This window comes from Sorex fumeus, unplaced genomic scaffold (assembly GCF_029834395.1).
Source record: "Sorex fumeus unplaced genomic scaffold, SorFum_2.1 ptg000123l, whole genome shotgun sequence".
NCBI lineage: Eukaryota > Metazoa > Chordata > Mammalia > Eulipotyphla > Soricidae > Sorex > Sorex fumeus.
The window spans coordinates 6,394,087-6,416,735 of NW_026606180.1; the positions used below are offsets into that span (position 1 = coordinate 6,394,087).

Sequence of the window (22,649 nt, forward strand, 5' to 3'; positions counted from 1 at the left end):
CCCCAGGACATCCCAGCTCCCCACCCAGCCCTCTGCAGAGAAAACAAGTGAGAACCCCAGGCCAGGGCGGGTGGGGCGGGGCGGGGGTGGGGGTGGGAGGGGTACTACCCAGCCAGGGACAGAGGGAGCCTCATCCGCCCCCCTGGCTGCTCACACATGCTGGGGAGGGGAACTGCAGTGGACGCCGGAGGGCCCTGAGATTCTGCAGCTCGTGGGGCGTTTGTCTTGCACACTGCCCACGAGTGTCCGGTCGCGGCCATCCTTAAGCCCCAAGAACTGCCAGATGTAGCCCCAAACCTCTCCCACTCCCAGTGAAAGCTGTAATTTTTTTTTTTTTTAATACAAGAGACAAGAGACAGCTCAAGGGCTGAGCGCGCGCTCTACTGGCAGGAAGCCTGGGTTCAAGCCCCCAGCACTGCACGGTCCAAATCCCCCTGCGCTCTTAGCAGTCACCCCAGCCCTGAGCCAGGAGGACCCCAGAAATGCTGGGTGGGGTCACCCCCCAAACAAATGAGCGCTCCTAGCAGTGGCTGGGCCTCAGCCATGTGGGTTTGGCAGCCTGGTGTTTGGACCCGGCAATGAGATGCCGGCCTGGCTGCGGGTCAAAGTCAGGGCCTCTTGGCTGAGCCCCAGGGCCCAGCTGAGTGGCGTTCAGTGCATTTTGTGGGGGCTCTTTCCCATCAGGAGACGACTGTTTCCTCTCTCACCCCAAAATGGAGCCTCTGGGCCTCTGCTATCTGTGTGAACTTTGCACTCCGTCCCTGTGACCCACAAGGGTTTCCTGATAAAAAAGGACATCGCCCAGGTTTATGGTTTCCTCCCCGCCAGAGAGGCGACACCTGGGCCTGACGCTGCCCCACCCCCACTCAGTCGCTCCACAGCCCAGTCTCTCTCTAACACACACACACACACAAACACACATACACACTCACACTCACACACACACACCCCCTCTGGAGATTCATGGGTGAGGAGTGAAAGGTGTGGAGAGTTTTCTAGAAATCATGCCTGCTTCTCCTGTGACCCCTACCCAGCCACCGACGCTTATAGATTTCTGCTCATGTCTCATCTTTAATAAACCAGCCGCTGCCGAAGGGCCAGGGTCCCCTTCTGGTGTGCGCTGCAAACCCGGACATCATCGGCTGAGCCAAGAGCCCGCTGGCCTGAGGAACGTCGGAGTGACTCGCGTGCCTGTCTTGCAGGTGCTGCATCCAAACCCTCCGTGCCCCACAGTGCAGAGGGTGATGCTCCGTGCTCCCGGCCCCGCTGTGAACGCAGTACCACCCGGATCAGCAAAACACAAACACCACAAACACACCTTTCACGTGCTGCCACCTCGTGGCCGAATCCTGGAACTGCAGGCTGTGTGCCGGCCTCCCGGGAAGGCCCCCCAGCAGAAGACTGTAAGGGGAGCCCCTCCCCCCTCCCCGATGGGCAAGCCGAGAGCCTGGAGCTGCCCTTTCCTCACCTGACCCTCACCAGCACGTTGCTGGGAGATTCGCTTCCCCAACACGCCAAGTCTGTTGGGAGCCAAGACCGCTGGTCACATGAGGCTAGGCTGCTGAGTCCGAGTGTGTGTGTGTGTGTGTGTGTGTTTATGTGTATGTGTGTGTGGCTGGGCTGCTGAGTCCGTGTGTGTGTGTGTGTGTGTGTTTATGTGTATGTGTGTGTGGCTGGGCTGCTGAGTCCGTGTGTGTGTGTGTGTGTGTGTGTGGCTGGGCTGCTGAGTCTGTGTGTGTGTGTGTGGCTGGGCTGCTAAGTCTGTGTGAGTGAGAGTGTGTGTGTGTGTGTGTGTGTGTGTGTGGCTGGGCTGCTGAGTCCGTGTGTGTGTGTGTGTGTGTGTGTGTGGCTGGGCTGCTGAGTCCGTGTGTGTGTGTGTGGCTGCGCTGCTAAGTCTGTGTGAGTGTGTGTGTGTGTGTGTTTATGTGTATGTGTGTGTGGCTAGGCTGCTGAGTCCGTGTGTGTGTGTGTGTGTGTGTGTGTGGCTGGGCTGCTGAGTTCATGGGGGGGGCTGGGCTGCTGAGTCTGTGTGTGATGGGGGGTGAAGGGGCAGGCTCCTGAGTTCATGTGTGTGTGTGTGTGTATGTGGCCGGGTTGTTGAATCCGTGTGTGTGTGTGTGTGTGTCGGGGGGGGGGGGGGGGCGTGCTGAGCTGCTGAGTCTGTATGTGATGGGGGGGAGGGGTAGGCTGCTGAGTCCGTGTGTGTGGGGGGGGGGGGGCTGCTGAGTTCATGGGGGTGGGGCTGGGCTGCTGAGTCTGTGTGTGCGTGTGTATGTGGCCGGGTTGTTGAGTCCGTGTGTGGCGCGTGTGTGTGGGGGGGCGTGCTGAGCTGCTGAGTCTGTATGTGATGGGGGGGAGGGGAAGGCTGCTGAGTCCGTGTGTGTGTGTGTGTGTGTGTGTGTGTGTGTGTGGCTGGGCTGCTGAGTTCATGGGGGGGGGGGCTGGGCTGCTGAGTCTGTGTGTGCGTGTGTATGTGGCCGGGTTGTTGAGTCCATGTGTGGCGTGGGGGGGCGGGGGGGGGTGGCGTGCTGAGCTGCTGAGTCTGTATGTGATGGGGGGGAGGGGAAGGCTGCTGAGTCCGCGTGTGTGTGTGTGTGTGTGTGTGTGTGTGTGTGTGTGTGTTCTTGACATCCTCAGTCTGGCCAAACCCCAGGGCCAGCTGAGAAGCTGCTCCTCACATGCCTCTTGGGCTGGACCTTGGTCCTGGAGCTGGTCTGCCTGCTCCTCCCCTCCCTAACGCTGAGCAGCCCAGAAGCCCTTGGGCTTCCTGAGCTCCCCCTGCTTCGCAGGGCTGCTCCCCTGGGTCGGGGCTTGCCCTCTTGTCCCATGTGCTCCCCCGTGGGCTCCCCCACTGCCTGCCCCGCAGGCAGCCACTCCAGTCCCTCCTCCATTCGCCTGTGCTCTGAAGGGCCTGGCTTGTGGGCGCAGATCGCCGCACTGCATTGCATAAGGCCCTCCCTTGCCATTGCAGCACCGTGGGACTGAGCAGTTTGGGGACAGGACTGAGTTCGCAGAGCCACTCCGTGGATGCTGAGGGAAGTGACGCCCTTCACAGAGCAGTTTCCCCGAGTGGGCCAGGGCTCAGCCACCCAGTTCCCCTGCAGGCCCTGGGCCCCTGGGGTCTTTGGCTTACTGCAGGCCCATCTGCCTGGAACACAGCAGCACCTGGAATTGAAACAGTCAGCTAACATTGCTAGTCTTGAATTTCTTGGGTTTTGGAGGCTGGAGCAATAGCACAGCGGGGAGGGCGTTTGCCTTGCACGCGGCCGACCCGGGTTCAATTCCCAGCATCCCATATGGTCCCCTGAGCACCGCCAGGGGTAATTCCTGAGCGCAGAGCCAGGAGTAACCCCTGTGCATTGCCGGGTGTGACCTAAAAAGCAAAAAAAAAAAAAAAATTCTTGGGGTTTTTTTTTGGGGGGAGGAGTTGGGTTAGGGTCACATCCGCAGTGCTCAGGGGCTATTCCTGATTGAACCCAGGCTACCACAGTTGCCTTCAAGGCAAGTGCCTTTGCCCCTCTACTCTCTCCGGCCCAAGGATGCACCGACCCTTCTAGTGAATTCTCACTGAGCTCTGAGGCCGGCCCGAGCCTCCACCTTTGACTGCCGTGCAGCGCTGGGGGGTGTCATGCAGCCTTTCGGAGCCTGTCCCTACACTGAGGCGCCGCCTGGCCAAGGGTTAACACAGGTGAACTGTAGCTGACACCTCCCCAGCGTTCAGTCAAGGTTATTGTTGGGTTTTTTCCTTTCATTTAAACACTCTAATAGCCCTATGAAGTAGCGTAATTAGTTCCATTTTACAGATGACAAGAGAGCAAAACTCCAGGAGGAAAGGCGCTTGCCCAGGCTCGCAGGGCGGCACTGCGGAGTCGCGGCCAGTCTCCAGCCCTGGCGCTGTCTGCAGGGGTCGCCCCTCCCGTCAGAGACAGAACCCGGCTCCTGCGGGGCTCAGGCAGCCAGGCCCACCACAGCACCCCTGAAGCAAGGCCAGGCAGGCTCTTTGCAAGTATGGCAGAGACGTGGGAAGAGCTGGCCCGAGGAGTTGGGCCTAGGGCTCGAGTCCAGGGGCTGGCACTGCCCTTGGACTGTGGCAAGGACTGTGTGGTGTGAAGATGAAGTTAAGAGAATTCACTTGCCTGACCCAGGGAGCACGGCCGCCGCTCGACACCTCGGGGGAGTGTCACCAACTGCAAGCCAGAACACCCTTCCTCCCTCTCCTGCAGTTCCTGCAGGCCCTACTCTGCTGACGACAGCTCGACTCTACTTGAACTTCAGTCCTCGGCGGGCAGTGCTGGAAGGCCGGGTGCCAACTCCCCCACCTGGGCCTTCCTCTGTCTGCAACGGGCAAAGGCACTCAGCCTGCAGCCTGGAGGGTTGTCCGGCCTCTCCTCAGAGGGGCGAAGCGAGTATGTGAGACCCCTGCTACCTTCACCTGACCCCAGCCATCAGCTGACCGCAGGACTGACACAGCGGCTGCTACACACACACACATACACACAATCACACACACACTGCTAGTCACTAATCACATACAACTAGTCAATACACACTACTAATCACACACACCACTAATCACACACACACACCAATCATACACATTACTAATCACACACATGCACACACACTACTAATCACACACACATACACACTAGTCACACCCACAACTTTAATCTCACACATGCACACACACTTCTAATCACATATACACACACATGGTACTTCCAATCACACACTATTTAAATCACCACACACACTTCGTCATCACACAGATACACTCTACAATCATCACCTGCAGGGTCAGTAAGATGGCATCTTTCTCCTCTGGACATTCTTTTTTTATTTTTTATTTTTTTGCTTTTTGGGTCACACCTGGCGATGCTCAGGGGTCACTCCTGGCAGTGCTCGGAGGACCATGGGATGCTGGGAATCAAACCCGGGTCGGCTGAGTGCAAGGTAAACGCCCTACCCGCTGTGCTATCGCTTCAGCCCTTCTTCTGGATCATTTTTTAGAGCAATACTGTGGATTTCAGGCAATTATTTCCCACTATCCAGTTGAGGTCAATGCATTATTTCTTTTTCTTTTTCAGTTTCTGGGCCACACCCAGAGGTGCTCAAGCATTACTCCTGATGGTGCATGGGGAACTGCATGGGATGCTGAGGATCAAACCCAGGTAGACCCTACCCCCTGTACTATTGCTTTACCCCTCCATGCATATATATATATATATATATATATATATATATATATAGGCCCTCCCGTTGATCATCGATTTGCTCGAGCGGACCCAGTAACATCTCCATTGGAGATTTTTTTGTTACTGTGTTTGGCATATCGAATACATCACGGGGAGCTTGCCAGGCTCTGCCGTGCGGGCGAGATTCTCTCGGTAGCTTGCCGGGCTCTCCGAGAGGGGCGGAGGAATCGAACTCGGGTTGGCCATGTTGGCTGCGTGCAAGGCAAACGCCCTACCGCTGTGCTATCGCTGTGCTTTTGCTTTTTCGGTCACCCCCGGAGATGCACCGGGGTTCCTCCTGGCTCTGCACTCGGGAATTACTGCTGGTGGTGCTTGGGGGATCATATGGGATGCTGGGTCATACCTGCTGTGCTATTTTAACCATGAACGGCATGTTTGCTACTTTTGCCACTGAAACACTGAACAGTGACTGTAACATTGAAACGGTTTTAGAAACAACGGAAATATCTACTGGGAAGGCCAAGGCAGCCAGCTAGAAAACACTCCCAGGAGAGAGCAAACCAAGTGGAACAGCATCTCAGAGAGGGAAGAGCCAGAGGGCAGCACATCTGACCCGCCAAGGATAGTACAAACACCATCCTGGGAAAGCAGAACGCAGGGGCCTTGGTGCCCACCGCACTGGACTGGAATTCCCAACCCTCCTCGCAAGCCCGCAGGACCAGGCGGGGGCCCACCACAGGTGCCTGCCTTCGAGAGGCAATGGGTAAGTACCCCAGCGCGGCACACACACAGCAGGGTCACCTGGAGGATTTCAGACCCTCTCACCCTCCCTGCTCCGGGGAGGCACTTCCTCTTGGTGGGCTTCACTTCCTCCTTCGCAGAGTATCACTTGTCTAACAGTCCCTGCACCCAGAAGGACGCTCCCTGGCATTGGCGCTCCAGGAAGAAACTTCCCACTCTGAGCACACAGACCAAAGGAAACGGCACAGGAAGAACCAAGCGCCCTCCTGGGAGTCGCCCTCCTGGGAGTGGGGGCATGTCTTCTCCATTTCACTGAGCTATGGGCATGGGTTACCTTTGCCTTGAAGAGGAAAGGGGTGGTGTGGAGAGACTGAAGGGAACGGAGCGCTGGATGGGCCACCTTCCCAGCCTCCTCAGTGCCAGGCGCGCTGTGACGTTTTCCACGGCAGACCTCAGGAGTTTGTCACAGCACGTCTGGAAGGGAAGCAGCGCTGTCCCTCCTCCGGCCCCAGAGCCCCAGCTCCTGGAGAAGCAAGGCTTCGCCGACGGAGCCACAGGCCGTGGCAGGTGAGCAGGGTGAAAGAGGCGGAATAGCAGGGTCAGGCCCAGATCCAGGGAAAGCAGGACCTCTTCCCTCCCCCCGGCCAAGGAGCCACGCGAGCGCCTTCCCCGGCAGCGACCTACCAAGAACCTACCCCCAAGGGCCTCCTCCAAAGGCTGGGGGACTTCACTTCATTTCAGTGTGGAACCATGACCACAGAGTAATTCAGAATCCGGCACGTAATGAAACCAAGGTGTTTCTGACAGGACTGAGCCCCGACTGCAGGGGCGGAGACAGTTAAGGCAACCAGGGCCAGGAGGCTTTCTTTGAGCACTGATTCATTGATTACTGAGTAACCGGCTGGAGTCGGCCCGTGGCTTCACTCTCAGCACACCTTCACTGGCTGATCTGTTTTGAGGCCACACCCAGGGGAGACTGGGGCTCCCACGTACAAATCATGCGCCCCAACCTTTTGAGCCCTCTCCCTGGCTGTAAGCTCACTTGTAAAAGCACTTGAGGGGCTGGAGTGATAGCACAGCAGGTAGGGCATTTGCCTTGCACACGGCCGACCCAGGTTCGATTCCCAGCATCCCATATGGTCCCCCGAGCACCGCCAGGAGTAATTCCTGAGTGCATGAACCAGGAGTAACCCCTGTGCATCGTCGGGTGTGACCCAAAAAAGTGAAGGAAAAAAAAAAAAAGCACTTGAGCCATTTGGGGCTGGAGATGACCCAGGTTGACTGGTGTGATAACACAGCAGGTAGGGCTTTTGCCTTGCACGCGGCTGACCTAGGTTAGATCCCCAGCACCACATAAGGTCCCCCGAGCCCACCAGTAACGAATCCTGAGCACAACGCCAGAAGTAAGTTCTGAACATCACTGGGTGTTACCCCAAAACAAAATCAAAAGGCCAAGTGCCGGGACCAGAGATATTGGCCAGTAGTAGAGTATTTGTCTTACACATATGTTTGAGGCCCTGGGTTCAATTCCTGGCACGACACGGTTCTCTTTGCACCGCTGGGAATGACCCTCCACCCCAAAATCAAGCACACCTGGAGCACAGCCAGGTGTGCCCCGCCCCCTCCGAAAAAGAAACCACCTCAGAAAACTAAAACAAAGGGCAAGCTTGGCTGTGGCCCAAGTGGCAGAGCGTCGGCCTGGCAGGCAGCGAGGCCTGTGATCCCTGGCACCACCCCACACACAAAACTGTCGGGAACAGGACGCCCACCTGTGCTCTTGGTCCAGGGGCCACCACCAGCTGCCAATGTGTCTGTGCTCTGGCTACAGGACCAGGCCCCACCCTGATACTGAAAACGAGGCTGCTGGGGCAATGCCCAGAGGAACAGGACACAAAGTCCCTTCTGGGCCTGGAAAGAAGTCTGAAGGGAGCTGCACATTCTCACGCTCACAGGTATCTGCTCTTGCTCAAGAAGCCGCAGCTCCAGCACGGGAAGCGATAAGGGCAGAGCAGGGGCCGGCCCGGGCACAGGTCCCGGGTGAATCAGCTTCCACCGACTCCTGGAGCCGTGCACTGTTTGCCTTCTGTCTGCGCGTTTATGTGCCAGAGATGGGCACAGGGCCAGGCCCTCTCAGGTAAGGGGTTGAGCAGCCAGACCGAGGCCGGCTGCCACACCAGCTGTGGCTCAGAGGGAGGACTGGGCAGGAGTCAAGACCCTGGGGGAGGGTCCCAGCTGAGCTCCAAGGGGCTGAGAGTGGGGCTGGAGACAGTTCAATGATCAGGGGCAGGAGGCACTGCTGGGGCAGGGGTGGGGGGGGGGTGGTGACCGCCCCCACACCCTCCATCCCACAGAACCAAGGCGGAGGAACCCCGGAGGACTTCCGAGTGTGGCCGCAAAGAGAAAAGCCCAGAGTTGACAGCCGCCTGCTGCTGCCGCAGCCCAGGGCTCTCCGTGAGCAGTGGGGAGGAGGGCAGTCGATTCTAGTGCCGCACGGTCTCCAGCATTCAACTGTGTGGAAGGAAGAACACACGTCTTTTTTTTGCACCATGCCAGTGAGCAAGGGCACGCAATGCTCTCTGCCATGGAGCTGCACCCCTAGCCTAGGTCGAACAAATTTTAGAAGGTATTAAAAAAAAAAAAGGTCACACCATTTAACCATCTGCATTTCTACATGCTGGGGCGAATTTATTTTCCTGTCACTTTGGAATTGCTAATGAAACACGTTCCCCAAATAATACTCTTACTTACAAGTCTCTGTACAACTAAAATACAGAAACAGACTGGGTTCCAGAGGCGATCTAAGACTGAACTCATGAGCGCATTACTTTTTCTGTCTTTATAGACTGTATGCCGCTGGGGGTGTGGAGGGTAGGGGAAGCCTGTCTTAGAGTTCTAGAATGTACGCCTGTGGGGGGTGTGGGGCACAGCCAGCGGTGCTCGGGGCAAACCCAGTCAACTGCACTCAAGGCAACTCCTGTACTGTACTTTCTTACTTTCTCTCTGGTCCCATGAACATAAGCTTTTTATTATAGCAAAACCATTTTAGTATTATCTAGTGTATTTCACCTGAAAGAAAATTTTGGCTGATGTTTTATGTTTGAAAATCACCTTCGCCCCTCTCAATTTTCCCCCCAGCTTCTCCTACTAATCTCCAATTTTTTGTTTTGGGCCCACACCTGGCAGTCCGTGGCTCCTAGCTGGGGGACAGGAGCAGGGAGGGGTCACTCCCTCCCAGCAGTACTGGGGTGAGGGGCAGGAGGCACAGGTAACTGAACCCGAGGCTCCTCCACCAACCCACTGAGATATCTGCCATCCCAATCTCCAATTCTAAACCTCGAGACGAGGGATTTTACATGTGTCTATATAAAAGCGGGACATCTGTCTTTGCTTTTAGGCTCATGGCATTTTCTTTTATAAAAGCATCCCTTTTCTGCAGTGGGCGTTGGGGGGGGGGGGGCCCTCCAGGCTACTCCTGGCAATTCCCAGTGACTGTTTTTAGCATACTGAATATGCCATGGGTAGCCTGCCAGGCTCTGCCATGCGGGCGGGATACTCTCGGTAGCTTGCCGGGCTCCGGGCTCTCCGTGAGGAACGGAGGAATCGAATCCATTCGGCCGCGTGCAAGGCCCTACCCGCTGTGCTACCGCTCCAGCCAGAGCTGGTAATATATAAATATAAAATGTATACACTTCTCAAGAGGCTGGTGCATACAGTCAGGGAATGCTAGCTTTCATTGTCTTTTAACTGCTGTCACAAGGGGAAACGACTTGATTGAAGTAGACCAAATTTTACGACACAGATGTGTGATGTCAGACCAAGAATTTGGCTGGAAGAGGAATTCTCAATGGGAAGGCACTGCCTCCTTGTGGGCAACGGGGAAGTGACAGGGCCCTTTCACCAGGGATACACTGGGCTGGAGCCACAGCCCAGCGGTAGGGCCTTTGCCTTGCACGCGGCCGACCCGAATCCACCCGATTTCGATTCCCCCGGCCCCTCGGAGAGCCCGGCAAGCTCCCCGTGACGTATTCGATATGCCAAACACAGTAACAAGTCTCACAATGTTACTGGGCCCGCTCGAGCAAATCGATGAACAACGGGAGGACAGTGACAGTGACACTGGCTCCAAATGGGAAAATTATGCCGAACACCCCAAACTGCAGATGGACCGAACCGACTACAGGCTGAAAACCGTCACCATTGAAGGATGAGCTGCATTTAATAACCCAGGTGTTCCCTATGAAGAGGTATGAGCAAGCATCTTCAAGTGCAGAGGGACCGTCACCTGTCACTTCTGACCCCACCCCGACTCCCAGGGATGCACGACCACTTTGCCATCGCTTCTCCCGCTGCCCTGGTGTGTCTGCCGGCATACGTACTTAAAAATTTCTTTCCATTATCAAGACTTCATTTTGTTTTTAACATCGTGATAGTAGAAAATGGTTTTCATTCTGAAGAAACCCAAATCAGTCTGTGTGTGTAATTTGGAGGGGTTGTTACAATAAGGTCCCCCAACTCTATCAGAACGAAGACCACTTTCCTGTGCTAGCTTCTGGAGAAAAGAATGGGGAGATCCTAGTTGATGAGAAAAAGCTGAGTACACAGTGGAATTTCAGTTGCCGTCTGGTTGTTTCTCCAGATTCTCGTTTGAGGAAAAGGTGAGAAGGTGGGGTCGAGCCACCGAGTATACCACACACACCTAGAATGTGCAAGACCCTAACCTCACCCCTCTCCCTGTGACCTCTTCATCGGCACTGGACTGACTGATGGGCTCAAGCACCGCACCTTCAGGCCTGCATAAACTCTGATAATAGCCGACCATTATCAGAGTGACTCCTGGACCACCCCGCATCGACACAGTGCTTGCTGGTGGCACCTGCTGGAAAAGAGCAAGCCAAGAACCACCAGAGACGTTGCTCACTGTTCAAGGGCACGCCTGGCATTCAGGAGGTCCTGGGTTCCATCCTAGATAAGGGGGCGAGGGGTGGCAAAGATGAGCGCGGAAGAGGAGTGCAGGAGGTAGAAATAAAAAGCTTGCCTTGCATGCAGTCACTACTGGTTTCTCCTCAGCACCTCATGTGGTCTCCTGAGACCACGTGGGGTCAGTCTTTATTTATTTTGGCTTTATTGGGTCACACTTGGCAATGCACAGGGGTTACTCCTGGCTCGGTGCTCAGGGGACTACATGGGATGCCGGGAATTGAACAGGGTTAACTGCGTGCAAGGCAAATGCCCTACCCACTGTGCTACTGCGCCAGCCCTGGGGTCAGTCTTATGTACAGAGCCAGGAACAGCCCCTGAGCACTGCAGGTGTGGCCCACGCCACAAACGAAATGGTAAGGCTAGTCAAAGGGCACAGCAGCAGGCAAGGTGCCAGGTCGAAGACACTTTAGGGAAACTAGGAAGACAGGCCATGGGCATCCCCAAGGGAGAAGCATAGCTTAACCCTGATTGCTGAATCACCTGAAAATTAAGACACCATGTTCCTGTCCCAGGAATTCATCTCCAAGTTTCCAGGTGACTCCGATGTGCAGTGAAGGGAGGAAAGTCACCAAAATTCATCAGTAACATCATGAGGTGTTCTCTGTACCCCAACTTTGCAATTAGTTAATTGTAGCATTCCCTCCTGAGACTTCCGAAGCTCTCTTCTTCAAAAATGCTCAGACCCTATTACCAGAAAATTTCCCCTTGGCCTGGACCCCTCCAACTATTGTTCCCAAACTGAACAGGACTTGAGTGGCGAGACCAGAATTCAGTGCAAACATTCCTGGTATACACTGGCTATCTGGGGCACCCTTGCCTGCTGACTGCAGAGCCTGCCAGCACTGCCCAGCATTAGGCTGTGTTCCACATCGCCCAATCCAGTCTGAAGGTAACCGTAGGAGGTAGGTTTCCTATTCCTCACTCCATTTTACAGGTGAGAAAAACAGAACCTGGTAACGACTGGTCCAGTTACTGAACCTTCTGGTAGGAGATGGTAGCGCGGGCAGCCCTCTTGGAGTGATCGCTGACAGCAGGGGTGGCCCAAAAGGGGGTAGGGGAAAAAACTGGATGAAAAATAAAGGACTTAAGAGCAAAAAAAAAGAAGCCTCTCAGGCTGGAGAGGTGGGGTTTTGGGGGATGGTGGTAAGAACAGTGAACATCGGTGGTGGGAAATGCACACTGGCGGAGGGATGGGGGCTGGATCATCCTAGGACTCAAGCCCAATTACAAACAGCTTTGTAATGGTCCATCTCACAGATGTTCGATCAAAAAAACGAACCACAGATTTCACGCCCAATTCAATCAGCTTAATCAATGGCTGAATAAACCGCAATTCTCCTACATTAAATACAAAGACTTGAGATGGCTCTAAGGTTTGTAGCTCACTCTTACATTCCCAATTTTCTGGGTTTGATCCTTGGCACTGATAGGAGATCCCCAAAATAATAGTTAGGAGCAGATGTTTGAGAACGGTTATCAGAAGGGAATGGAAGTTGAACGTGCAGTGTAGGGAGGAGGGGGCAGGTGGATGGTCCAGAAATGACCTTCGGTGGTAGGTGTGGTGTGTACCTGTCCTAGTACTTTGAGGATGCTATAGATCAATGCTACTGTAAAACAAAACCCACAAGTGCTGCTCACACCAGAAGGGTTCAAGCTCTTGTGCTATGGAAGCACTTTCACGACACGATCAAGGACAAACAGCAGGACACAAACTCGACACCTTGACATTTTATTAGAACCGTTTGGGGGTGGGGGCAGGCCTTGCGCCCCTGGTGAAGCTGTGAGAGCCCCAACACCAGCAGGACCATTTGGAACCCTCAAACTGCAACTGAGGTGCAGGAGCAACAAGTGTGACTGGCTGACCACAGTCGTGACAGCAGGAAGGGCCACTGGTTTGAGTGCAACATGCAAGTGTTTTGGGGGCTACTCATGCACGCAAAACTCCAGCCTGCTGACCTATCTACATTCCAGAAAAAAAAGTTTTATCTAACTCCCCTCGGGATCAGGACATTGCTTGATTGACTTTGGTCAAAAAATAGCTAACTGCTTAAATGGTACCTGCCCATTACCCAAGAATATACAAGCCACTGATTTTACCCTGAGCATCAGGCTTCACTTTTGTAATTAAAAAAAAAAACCCACCCTGAATTTTGTCAATAAATGAATCAACCGAAACAGGAACTTACAGCACAACACAAACTTTGGAGTTGAAACTGGCCTGAGTTCTGAACATCTTCATTTAGTATGATGACTAAGTCAAGGAATTTCTTGGGTTAAAAGCATCACTCTGAATAAACATTGAAGGTAGCTGTGGCACAGTGGCAGGCTACAAAAGGCCCCTAGAGTGAGTACTGCTTGGCAAAGAACTCCCCCACTCCCTGGGACTAGCTGACAGTCAGGGGAGAGGCTTTAGCAGGTTTCCCCATAGACCCGGGCAATTTCAACTTCCGTTGCAGCTTCCAATGGTTTCTAAGCCTAAATTAGTGTTCATCTACTTCTTACTACTTACTTACCAGACAGGAAACTTCAACTGACTTCACTCCAGTCATTTTCTGTGGTCAATGGATTACAATACATTGCCAATTCAAGTCCAACCAGGGCTGTCCATTTAATAAGCCAAACCTGTCCCATTAAACCCTAGAAATCTGAATACATGAAGTAACCAATTTACTGCAACGCCCTAATACACTCTCACCAACCCAAGCTTCTTGGTGGTCTTGCCAATAATAAAACCGACAAAGAGCCCACACCTGCTTAATTTGCAGTACCACTGAAAATTAAAATTAGACTGAATTATAGGCTCAGTTTTCATTAATTTTACCTCTAAATCCTAGTGCATTTTTAGTTTGTTGGTACATTTCTACTTTACGATATATTAAGTCTTACTTAACCTTTCCTTACCAAATTGTGAGTTGCCTTTAATTCTTAAGTGCCTTGCCATTCAACTCAGTTTGTATTTTCTTGCTAATCAAGAGGCTTTTCAAATGGTCCTCAACTCCCAAGATTACTTGCTACTCCAACTCAAAGACTGTGTAAGATGGAAAGGTAGGTAGAGTTGTGGATTGGTTTTCAAGGAGTCCCCCAAAAATTCCAAACCCTTAAATTAAGGTGGAAACCTTGACCTTCTGTAGCTATTCTTTGCCCGCGGGGTTTTTAAGAATTTAGTTCAGATAAACCCTGCCATGTTTTAAACGTTCAACAAGACTATTCGACAATAAATACAGGTTGGAGTGTTGGCTTTTGTCATTTTTTATATCCCATTTCCCACATCACAAGTCACCTAACATGGGAACTGGGATTTAGTGATAAAGTACACCAGCTCTTAGGGAGAACATTTAATGTATTCCACGTTCATTCATTCAAGGTGTTAAGCTATGATCTTGCACTTCAGTCTAACAGCTTTTAGATTAAAATACTGTATGATAAACCCCAGCTAGGTGAAACACCTTTTCTTACACTGTTCTCAAAATAAATACGTTATTTTTTAAAAAGTAAATAGAAAAGCCAGGAGGCAGTGAATTAATACTGCCACTAAAGGGTTCAGTATTCAAAAAATCCCATTAAGTATGAAACTGGTGCTTATAGTCAGGAGTGATCACTATCAGATCACCCTTTGAAAGCTGACAGGCTAGGATAAACTACAAGGAAAAAGCAACAAAAACACCAAACCCATCCAGATACAGGAGGTGGAGACGCATCTACAGACCACATGAACCATCTATGGCTCAATATTAAAAATCTTCTAATTTCACCTCTTTGCCTAAGAAATGCAACCCACAACGAACTGACTTTAAGCACTTCTATCACCGTAGCATCTGTCCTTGTTTCGTTGTTTCAAGTATTAGAAGTTCGCTTCTAGCAGACACCTAGAGTTAAAACCTATTACCAGCATCAACTTCAAATCAGAAAACACATCACTAGACTACATGGGACTTTTAACTTTGGAAACTGTGTATTAGTCACAACCTAACTTTTTTAATAATAACCTGTTACTAATATTTACTAAGTTCTACTGAACTAGGATTCCTGGTCTAAGTGGTCCATAGAAAATTGTCAAAATTGACCTTCTCGTCAATTCAGGCTCATTACAGCCTAAATACTCAGACATGCCCATTTCTAAGAAATGTGTATATTGGGGCTGGAGAAACAGTTAAGGTGTCTGCTTTGCAGGAGACAGACCCCAACTCATTCCTGACTCGTACAGTCCCCCAGCATGGCCAGGAGCCCTGAGCAACACCAGTGTGGCCCAAAACCAAAACTAACATACCGACTTCCATAACTTACCAATCCTGACAACTGCTCCAAATAGGGATGGTTTTCAAGAAAGGCAGAAGGATCAAAGACAAACTGAGAGGGTACCTGAAATAAACTGGCATCACAGATGTTTTCTCTAACAAGGTTCATAACTGAACCTTATTCAACACTAATTCTCCTTCCAAATACTGACTTCTCAATGGTATTTGTATGAAAACCTAAGAACCATTAAAAACTCTTTAGGGTGTGGGGCTGGAGTGATACAGCACAGTGCTTGGGGTGTTTGTGCTGAACGCAGCCGACCTGGGTTCGATTCCCAGTATCCCATATGGTTCCCCAAGCACTGCCAGGAGTAATTCCTGAGTGCAGAGCCAGAAATAACCCCTGAGCTCTTTCGGGTGTGACCCCCAAACCAAAAATCCCCCAAAACAAAAAGAAAACCTACTTAGGGTCTACATCTTTATAAGCTGAACTCAATGTAGTGACTCACCTTTCACGTTAGACTTTAGCACAGTTAAGGAAACTAAGCCACAAGACTGTTGCATTATGATTTAATCTAATAGAACAAAATTAGAAATTACAACTCCTCTGGATTTCAAAGAGGAAGGTTATACATGCCTCCATATTCAATTCTGTACTGTTACACTTAAACCATAACGAATTTTTTTTACATCATGATGGATCAATTTAGAATTTTCATGCAACACCTCAAATTGTACGAAGTGGAAGCAATTTAAAGCTTTGTGTAAAGTTCTCATGCTAATGACAAAAGCCTTTGTTAATGACCAACTTTGGGTTACAATGTACCACTAGAACTTAAAAATGTTGGCCACTAAGTATCACTGACTTTGAATTGGCTTCTTCTACCTGAAAACTGGCAAACGGAAGTGTCAACCAAAGCTTCCCTTCGCTTCAAAGTCATGTTTCTTACAAGATCTGTGTAACCAACTGTTTTCCATGGTGGACAAATACTATGGTAATAGTGGGTTCAACTATTACACAATTATGCTATTATTTTATTAATTCAAAGCACTTTACAAGAAAATATAAGTATGGCTTCCGATAGGAATGTTATACCTGGACTTAGAACCAAGCTCACAGATTTGAGATTTGCAAGGAAAAACAGGCTTTCAAGTTAAACAACAATTTGTAACCAAAACTTTAATCCCAAGGATTCTCACAATACATATTACAAATGACAGCATGAAAAAAAATCTTGCACAGTAACTTCAAAGTTTAGCTCTACAATGTACCCTTAAACTGGCAGGAGGCTGGTGTCTTGAATAGTCTCAAATTTCCAATTAAGACAGTTAATAAAGACCTATATATTCAAATATAGCAGAACAAGCAACTTAGAACCTAAAGCAAACTAAAATTTTAGATTCCACACTAATCATCCACCCAGTGTGGACTAGTTGGAATGGGAATTTAAAAAAAAAGCCCTCGTAGTTTATAATGGTGCAGCTTGAACAGACCATTCTTTAACCAACTACAGCTACAGGCTATTCCCCAGCTGTAGTTGAAAGTCAGGGTTCAATTTTAAGTTATTTTCCTCATGTACTTTACCTGGGCAGAATTTAGATTTATTGTCAGTCTATACAAGACTATCAATTCGAGTTCAAGGCAAATTCAATTTTGCTTAAGGGAACATTGTAAAGTAACAATTCTTGATAGCGTATGCCTCTATGACCCACTTCGAGCCACAGAGAATTACATCTTTGTGTCACTGTTCCAAGAGACAAATATATGTGACCAGCTAAAACATCTTAAAAATGCACCAAGCTTATGAAGTCTCAAACAAAACTTGAATTTTCTGTACATACTCCTGTCAAATGAAGTTATTTCCTGTACACCACTCTTCTTGTGAACTGGTCTTCTATTTTCTCTCATTTGACCTAGATCGGCTAAAATACAAAAATAAAAGTTAAAATGGGAAAACCAGGAAGTTGTCAGCGTTCACAAAAAGCTTCACAGTCAAGTTACACGGCGGTCTCAAGCAGTGCCAGGTGGAATTCTTGGAGTGCAGAGCCAGGAATGAGCCTCTGAGCACTGTTGGGGAGCGCCATCCAAGACCTACTTGTTTCAGTAGTGTGTCCAGAAAGGCTCTTCAAGCTTCTAATTACTAAGCTCTTACCTCCGAGACCTAGAGAAGGATCGAGACGGCTTGTGATTTCTCTCCCGAGACAGTGATCTCTCTCTCCTTCTGTCTCTAGAAAGGGACCTGAATCAAGGGGGGAAAAAGGTTAGGGATCATTCAGTTATTTATACACAAGTTTTCTGGGTTGGTTATTTTTATTTCATGGCAACTGGGAGAGAACCCAGGCCTGATGCCTGCTAAGACTTGTTGTACACAGCAAGTCCTTTAAAAGAAACAAACAACTAAGCTAAAGGCTGTTTCGCTGTTTAACACTGGCTGTTACCCAAATCCCGTTCAATTCATTCAAGCCAAGCCCTGTTTTCATTAACCAACTGAGGACACAGCAACAAAAGCCATTCCCAAGGATGTAAACCAGAAAGAATCATTTACCTGCTCCTGCTGCGGGAGAAGCTTCTCCGTCTTGGAGATCTAAAACCAGAAACAGGCAAATTAGGCTAACTGCCGGTTAGTACTTATGGCGTGAGGCATTTCCCAACTTTTCAATCTCACTGTTGGGCCCAGTGAATGTGCCGAAGAACTGGCACCTATTGTCCAAAATCAAATCTTTTAAAACAGAAAAGAAAAAGGGGCACAGAAGGATTAAGGAACTAAAGCTCAAGTGAAAAGCAGGTATTCCAACCAGATTCACTTTAAGAATGCTTCACAGCAGATCTGTCCAATGCAAAACTTCATGTCAAACTAACTTCATTACCCAAACACCACACCAAAGTGGAGTCTCCCAAAAAGTTCCAAAAACGGTTGCCGTAAACCAGTATTTGGAACCCATGCAAACCTTTAAGTCCATGACAAGACTTAGGTGCCAGGTGGAAAGTGTACTTTTGTGCAAACGCGCTAGGTGTAAATACTGATGCCATTAAGTGCTACATTAGACTGCATTTGTGATTGTCACATCAGGAGTGTGTTTAGGCTTATCCAAATTACCGTAGCTTGGCCCATTTCACCCCCAAAATTTTTAAATTTTGAAAACTGTTAGTAAAACCATTTAAAGGTGATAGGATTCAATAAATTTTTTGCTAGGAAGGAAAGCTAAATCTGTTAGAGTTATTAAAAAATTTTAGTTTGGCATCTCACACATGCAAATAAGTTCCACTTGAAGGTCTAGTTACATTATGAGTTCCCTATCACCCTTAAAAGTTTTATTCAAGCAATATATATATGTACGTTACCATTCAATTATGCACAGCCAGCCTTTGATCCAGAAAAATGAATTACTTTAAGCCGCTTACTCCTTATTTTAACCAGCAGTAAACTGTATAAGCAGGAAAAACTTACTAGTTTTGGGTTTCAACAAGCTAGAAATGGTGAGGTGAGGCTGCCGGACTGACGGCCAGGAAGAATTTGCTGAAAAGGTTTTGCCAGATGTTGCGTTGGATTTAGTTGGTTGGCGAGGGGGTGTTGTGGATTTTTCCTGCTTTTTTGTTAGCCGAAGGCTGCTGCTGTAGTTGTTGTGAAGACATTTGGTAAATAAACAGCTGAGCTGATTGGCCAGGAATGTGTGGGCGGTCGAGGTGGCTGCTGCCGATTTGGTTAAGGTTGGAGAAGGCTGAGAGAAAACAGCATGCTCGGGAACCAAAGGGCGGTGCAACCTGACGACTGGCCATGCCTGGGTCATGTGAAACGACACCAGCCAAGCTGAATGGGGCGCGCTGGTCACATGACGCTGAAAGGGCTAGTTGACTGGCTAATGCAGACTCAGAGGGTGGTGAGAAGAGACATGATGGTGACTCTGTAACGGGGTTCATTTTTATTAATAGATGGACCAAAAAGCACAAAAAAAAAAATGAAAAACAAGCCATCAGTACAACCATCTATTAGCTAACAAATACTCTTCATTATGATGGGCAACAGTGTGTTGTTTTTGTTTTTCAAAACAGCAAAAGGGGCAAGATTTTGAACTCCTATCTCCTACGAGGACTTCACTCACCTGTAAGAGGTAAAATCAGTCCCATAGAACTATTTTGGAGGTCTGAGGAGATGTGGAGTTGGCATCCAGACAATAAGCCTTGTCCAAGAATGATGCCATTTTCAATTATAAAAAAACTGAATCCTCTCCTATTTGGGCTTGAAGAATAGATGACAGGGATCACGTTTTCGTTTTAGCCCCCTTCATTTTTATGGTCAGTGACTTTAGCTTCCGAATGACTTCTACTTTACCAGTTGCGACATTCGACAGCTGCCTCTTTGATAGTTACAATCGTGCTAGCAGTAGAAAACACATTTTTGTGAAGAGCTAGAGTTGGATGTCATGTTTGTCATTATGGAGTCAAGAAATGGAAAAGGCCTAATTTGAAGTAAAAGGGAAGACTTGGAAAGATGCAACTAGAAGATGAACTAGAAGACAGATCCGAGATAGAAGTTACTGACTACCGACATGAACCGTGACCTAAAGACAAAAGCCAACACTCAGCACAACTCACATACCCCAACTACACCCAGCAAAACGGTTCGTAAAAAACCTCTGCACAGGCAATAACCTTTCTCCACCGTAAGTCCAAGCCCACCAACCTGAGAAATGCCTGGTCCTATTTAGCTACGCCTCTTCTACCAATACCTCAACACGCCCAAGTACCTGCGGCGCGGCGGAGGACTCCTTCTCCGGTAATCATCGCGAGGGCGGCGGCCCCAAGAGGGAGGTGGGCCTCGGTTCCGACTTCTCTTCTCACCGTTGGAGAGTTCCACTCTTACGCGACAGCCACACAGAGTTCTAGGAGGGGCAGAAACAGTTACTTGTGGCGGCTGGGCGTCTTTTTATTCGCGTAAAAATGACCGGACCTGGCACCTTCGCCGAGCAGCAGACACCTAAAACGCCCGAATCCTCAGAATCCCAAAACTCGCAACTCCATTGTCCTCTTGTGAAGGAAATCCTGCTGCCTCTTGGCTACTCAGCAAGATGTGAAAACCCCCAGTTAGCCTCGAGGGACCAAATCTTCTGCACGTCCTCAGCACGTGCTTACTAATTCACACCATCTCCCTGATCATCCCCAGACCACCACTTTTTTTTGGCTTTTGTGTATATATACTTCTCCCCACAGCACCAAACAATATTTGCAAAGTAGCAAACTATAGCAGGGCACAGTACCAAAAAAAAAAAAAATCTTGCGTCTCCTCCCACTGGTTCCCAATGACCAGATTTATGTTTAAATAAGCTTGATTTAAGGAGCGATTAGAAGACGACCTGGGGAAAACTCCCATTTCTGGCACCGGCGGAAACTGTCCTTTTACAGCCAATCCTCAGACCCCGGGGCTTTTGCATCGTTAGTGTTAAGTTCTCCCAGTTTTACTCATACGGCTGAGCCGCCGGCGGGAGCCAGATGCTGCTACGGACAGAACAGGAAACCCAAGTTCCGCGTCCTAGGCCATGTGTTGCTTTATAAACTGAACTGCTTCAAAACCGGGTGTCGTTTGGGCGGGCTTCGCTTCAGCCAGAGACATCGGAGATCATCCCCCCAGGGCAAACAAAGATCATTTTCCCAGATTAAACGGAGCCAGTGGGGGGGGAGGGGCTGGAGCAACAACGGCACAGCGGGTAGGGCGTGTGCCACCCGGGTTCGATCCCCAGCACCCCGGAGGGCCCCCCGAGCACCGCCAGGGGCGATTCCTGAGTGCAGAGCCAGGAGCGACCCCTGAGCATCGCCGGGTGCGATCCCCCCAAAAAAAAAATAATTAAAACAAAACACGAGCCAGCTGGCACTTCCGAGCTGAGGTCCACCGCCCTCTCCAAGGCCGGGCAAGCGAGCCCCATCGCCAGCCTCGAAGGACACGACCCGGGGCCGCAATTACCTCCCGTCCAGCTCTCGCACCGCATCCGCCGCATCCCGGGGGTCCTCGAACTCCACGAAGGCGAAGCCGGGCGGGTTCCGGGCCACCCACACGCTGCGCAGCGGCCCGTAGTAGCCGAAGGCGCGCTCCAGCTCCGTCTTGTTCCCATTGTTCCCGAGGTTGCCCACGTACACCTTGCAGTCCAGGGGGCACGAATCGCGATGCATGGCTGCAACGACACCGGCGGCGCCGGGACGCGTCACTCCCCGCGGCGGGGGCCGCGCCGGCCGCGCGCACGCGCACGCGCACGCGGGCCGCGACGGGCCTGCCCGGCGCCAGCGCGCGCCTCGCCGGGCCCCCTCGCCGGGCCTCCCCGCCGGGGCCCGGCCGGCCGCGTCCCCCCGCGAGGCGAGCCCCGCGACCACCCGCGAGGCCCGCCGCGTCCGCCCGCGCCGGCCTCAGGCCTCAGGCCGCCGCCGCCGCCGCCGCCCGGCCCAAGATGGCGGCCGCGCCTTTGTCTCGGCGCCGGCCCGGCCGCCCGGCCGCCCCCCGGCGAGCCGCCGCCGCCCCCGCGCCGCCCCCGCCGGCCGCGCTCACCGACGAGTGGGCGAGAGACGGACGGTCCCGACGCGCAGCCCGAGAGTCTCCCCGCGGCCCCGGCGGCCCCCGCACCCGCGCTCGCTGCCCCGGCGTCGCGAAATGGCGGACCACCGCCGTCTCCTCGGCCCTATTTATACGCCGGGCCGGCGGCACGTGACCGGCCGGCGCCGGCCAATGAGCGGCGGCGGGCGGCGTGACGTCGCGGGCCGCCAACGCCCGGGCGCCGGCCGCGCCGACGCGTGCTCCGGGCTCCGTGCGCGCCTTTCTCTCCCGCGCGAGCCGCGCCCGCGCCCCCCCCCCCCCGCGCCCCTCCCCGCCCCCACCCCCACCCCGGCCGCGCGTTTCGGGGAAGCTCCGAGGCCCGGCGCCTGGGGCGCGCCCTGGACACGACGACGCGGGGGTGGGGGGGGGCCGGCCTTGGGCAAAGAACAGAGAAAAGGGGAGTTCCGGGGGCTGGAGCAGTAGCACTGCGGGGAGGGCGTTCGCCTTGCATGCGGCGGACCCGGGTTCGAGTCCCAGCATCCCGTAGGGTCCCCTGCGCACCGCCGGGGTGATGCAGGAGCCAGGAGGAACCCCTGTGCATCTCCGGAAGGACCCCCAAAATTAAAAAAAATAATAAATTAAAAAAGAAAAGTGGGGGCTGGAACAGTAAGTACGAGTGCAGAGCCAGGAGTAATCTCTGAGCATCGCCCGGGTGTGATGCAAAAATAAAAACACTTGAAAAAAACAAAAAGAGTTTGAAATCAGGCCAGTCCTGGGTTTCGACCACAGTCCTGCTAAAGTGTCTTGAAAATAATCCCTTCATCTCTAGGACGGCTCCTCTCCGTGAAACAAGTCAGAAGACCAGTATTGCAGGGTTGTTCTGTGCTGGATGCTGGGATAGAAACTTCAGCTTCTCAAGCGTCCCTGGAAACCAGCCTGGCTCACAGCATTCAATCAATGCATATTTAATTAATCTAAAA

The 22,649-nt window shown here is 51.5% G+C and overlaps 1 protein-coding gene across 1 annotated transcript; it reads right to left on the reverse strand.

The window, feature by feature from the left end:
• Positions 1-15,704: 15,704 nt before the first annotated feature.
• Positions 15,705-21,775, reverse strand: SRSF3 (serine and arginine rich splicing factor 3). The gene is made up of 6 exons (XM_056137317.1): positions 21,685-21,775; positions 21,109-21,316; positions 19,898-20,032; positions 17,698-17,736; positions 17,305-17,391; positions 15,705-17,074 (listed from the first exon to the last, which is right to left on the reverse strand). Exons 2-6 carry the CDS (start codon positions 21,312-21,314, stop codon positions 17,047-17,049), a joined length of 495 nt encoding a protein of 164 aa, XP_055993292.1. The 5' UTR covers positions 21,315-21,316; positions 21,685-21,775; the 3' UTR covers positions 15,705-17,046.
• Between the last annotated feature and the right edge of the window lie 874 nt (positions 21,776-22,649).

What these genes read in the sequence shown, in the direction of transcription:
- SRSF3 (XM_056137317.1), bottom strand. Translation starts at nt 21,314, where the DNA reads ATGCATCGCGATTCGTGCCCCCTGGACTGCAAGGTGTACGTGGGCAAC. An exon ending in GTGCGAGAGCTGGACGGGAG is followed by an intron (nt 20,033 to 21,108) that starts GTAATTGCGGCC and finishes TGCCCCTCCTAG; the next exon opens with AACTCTGTGTGGCTGTCGCG. An exon ending in AGTCCTCCGCCGCGCCGCAG is followed by an intron (nt 17,737 to 19,897) that starts GTACTTGGGCGT and finishes TTCTGGTTTTAG; the next exon opens with ATCTCCAAGACGGAGAAGCT.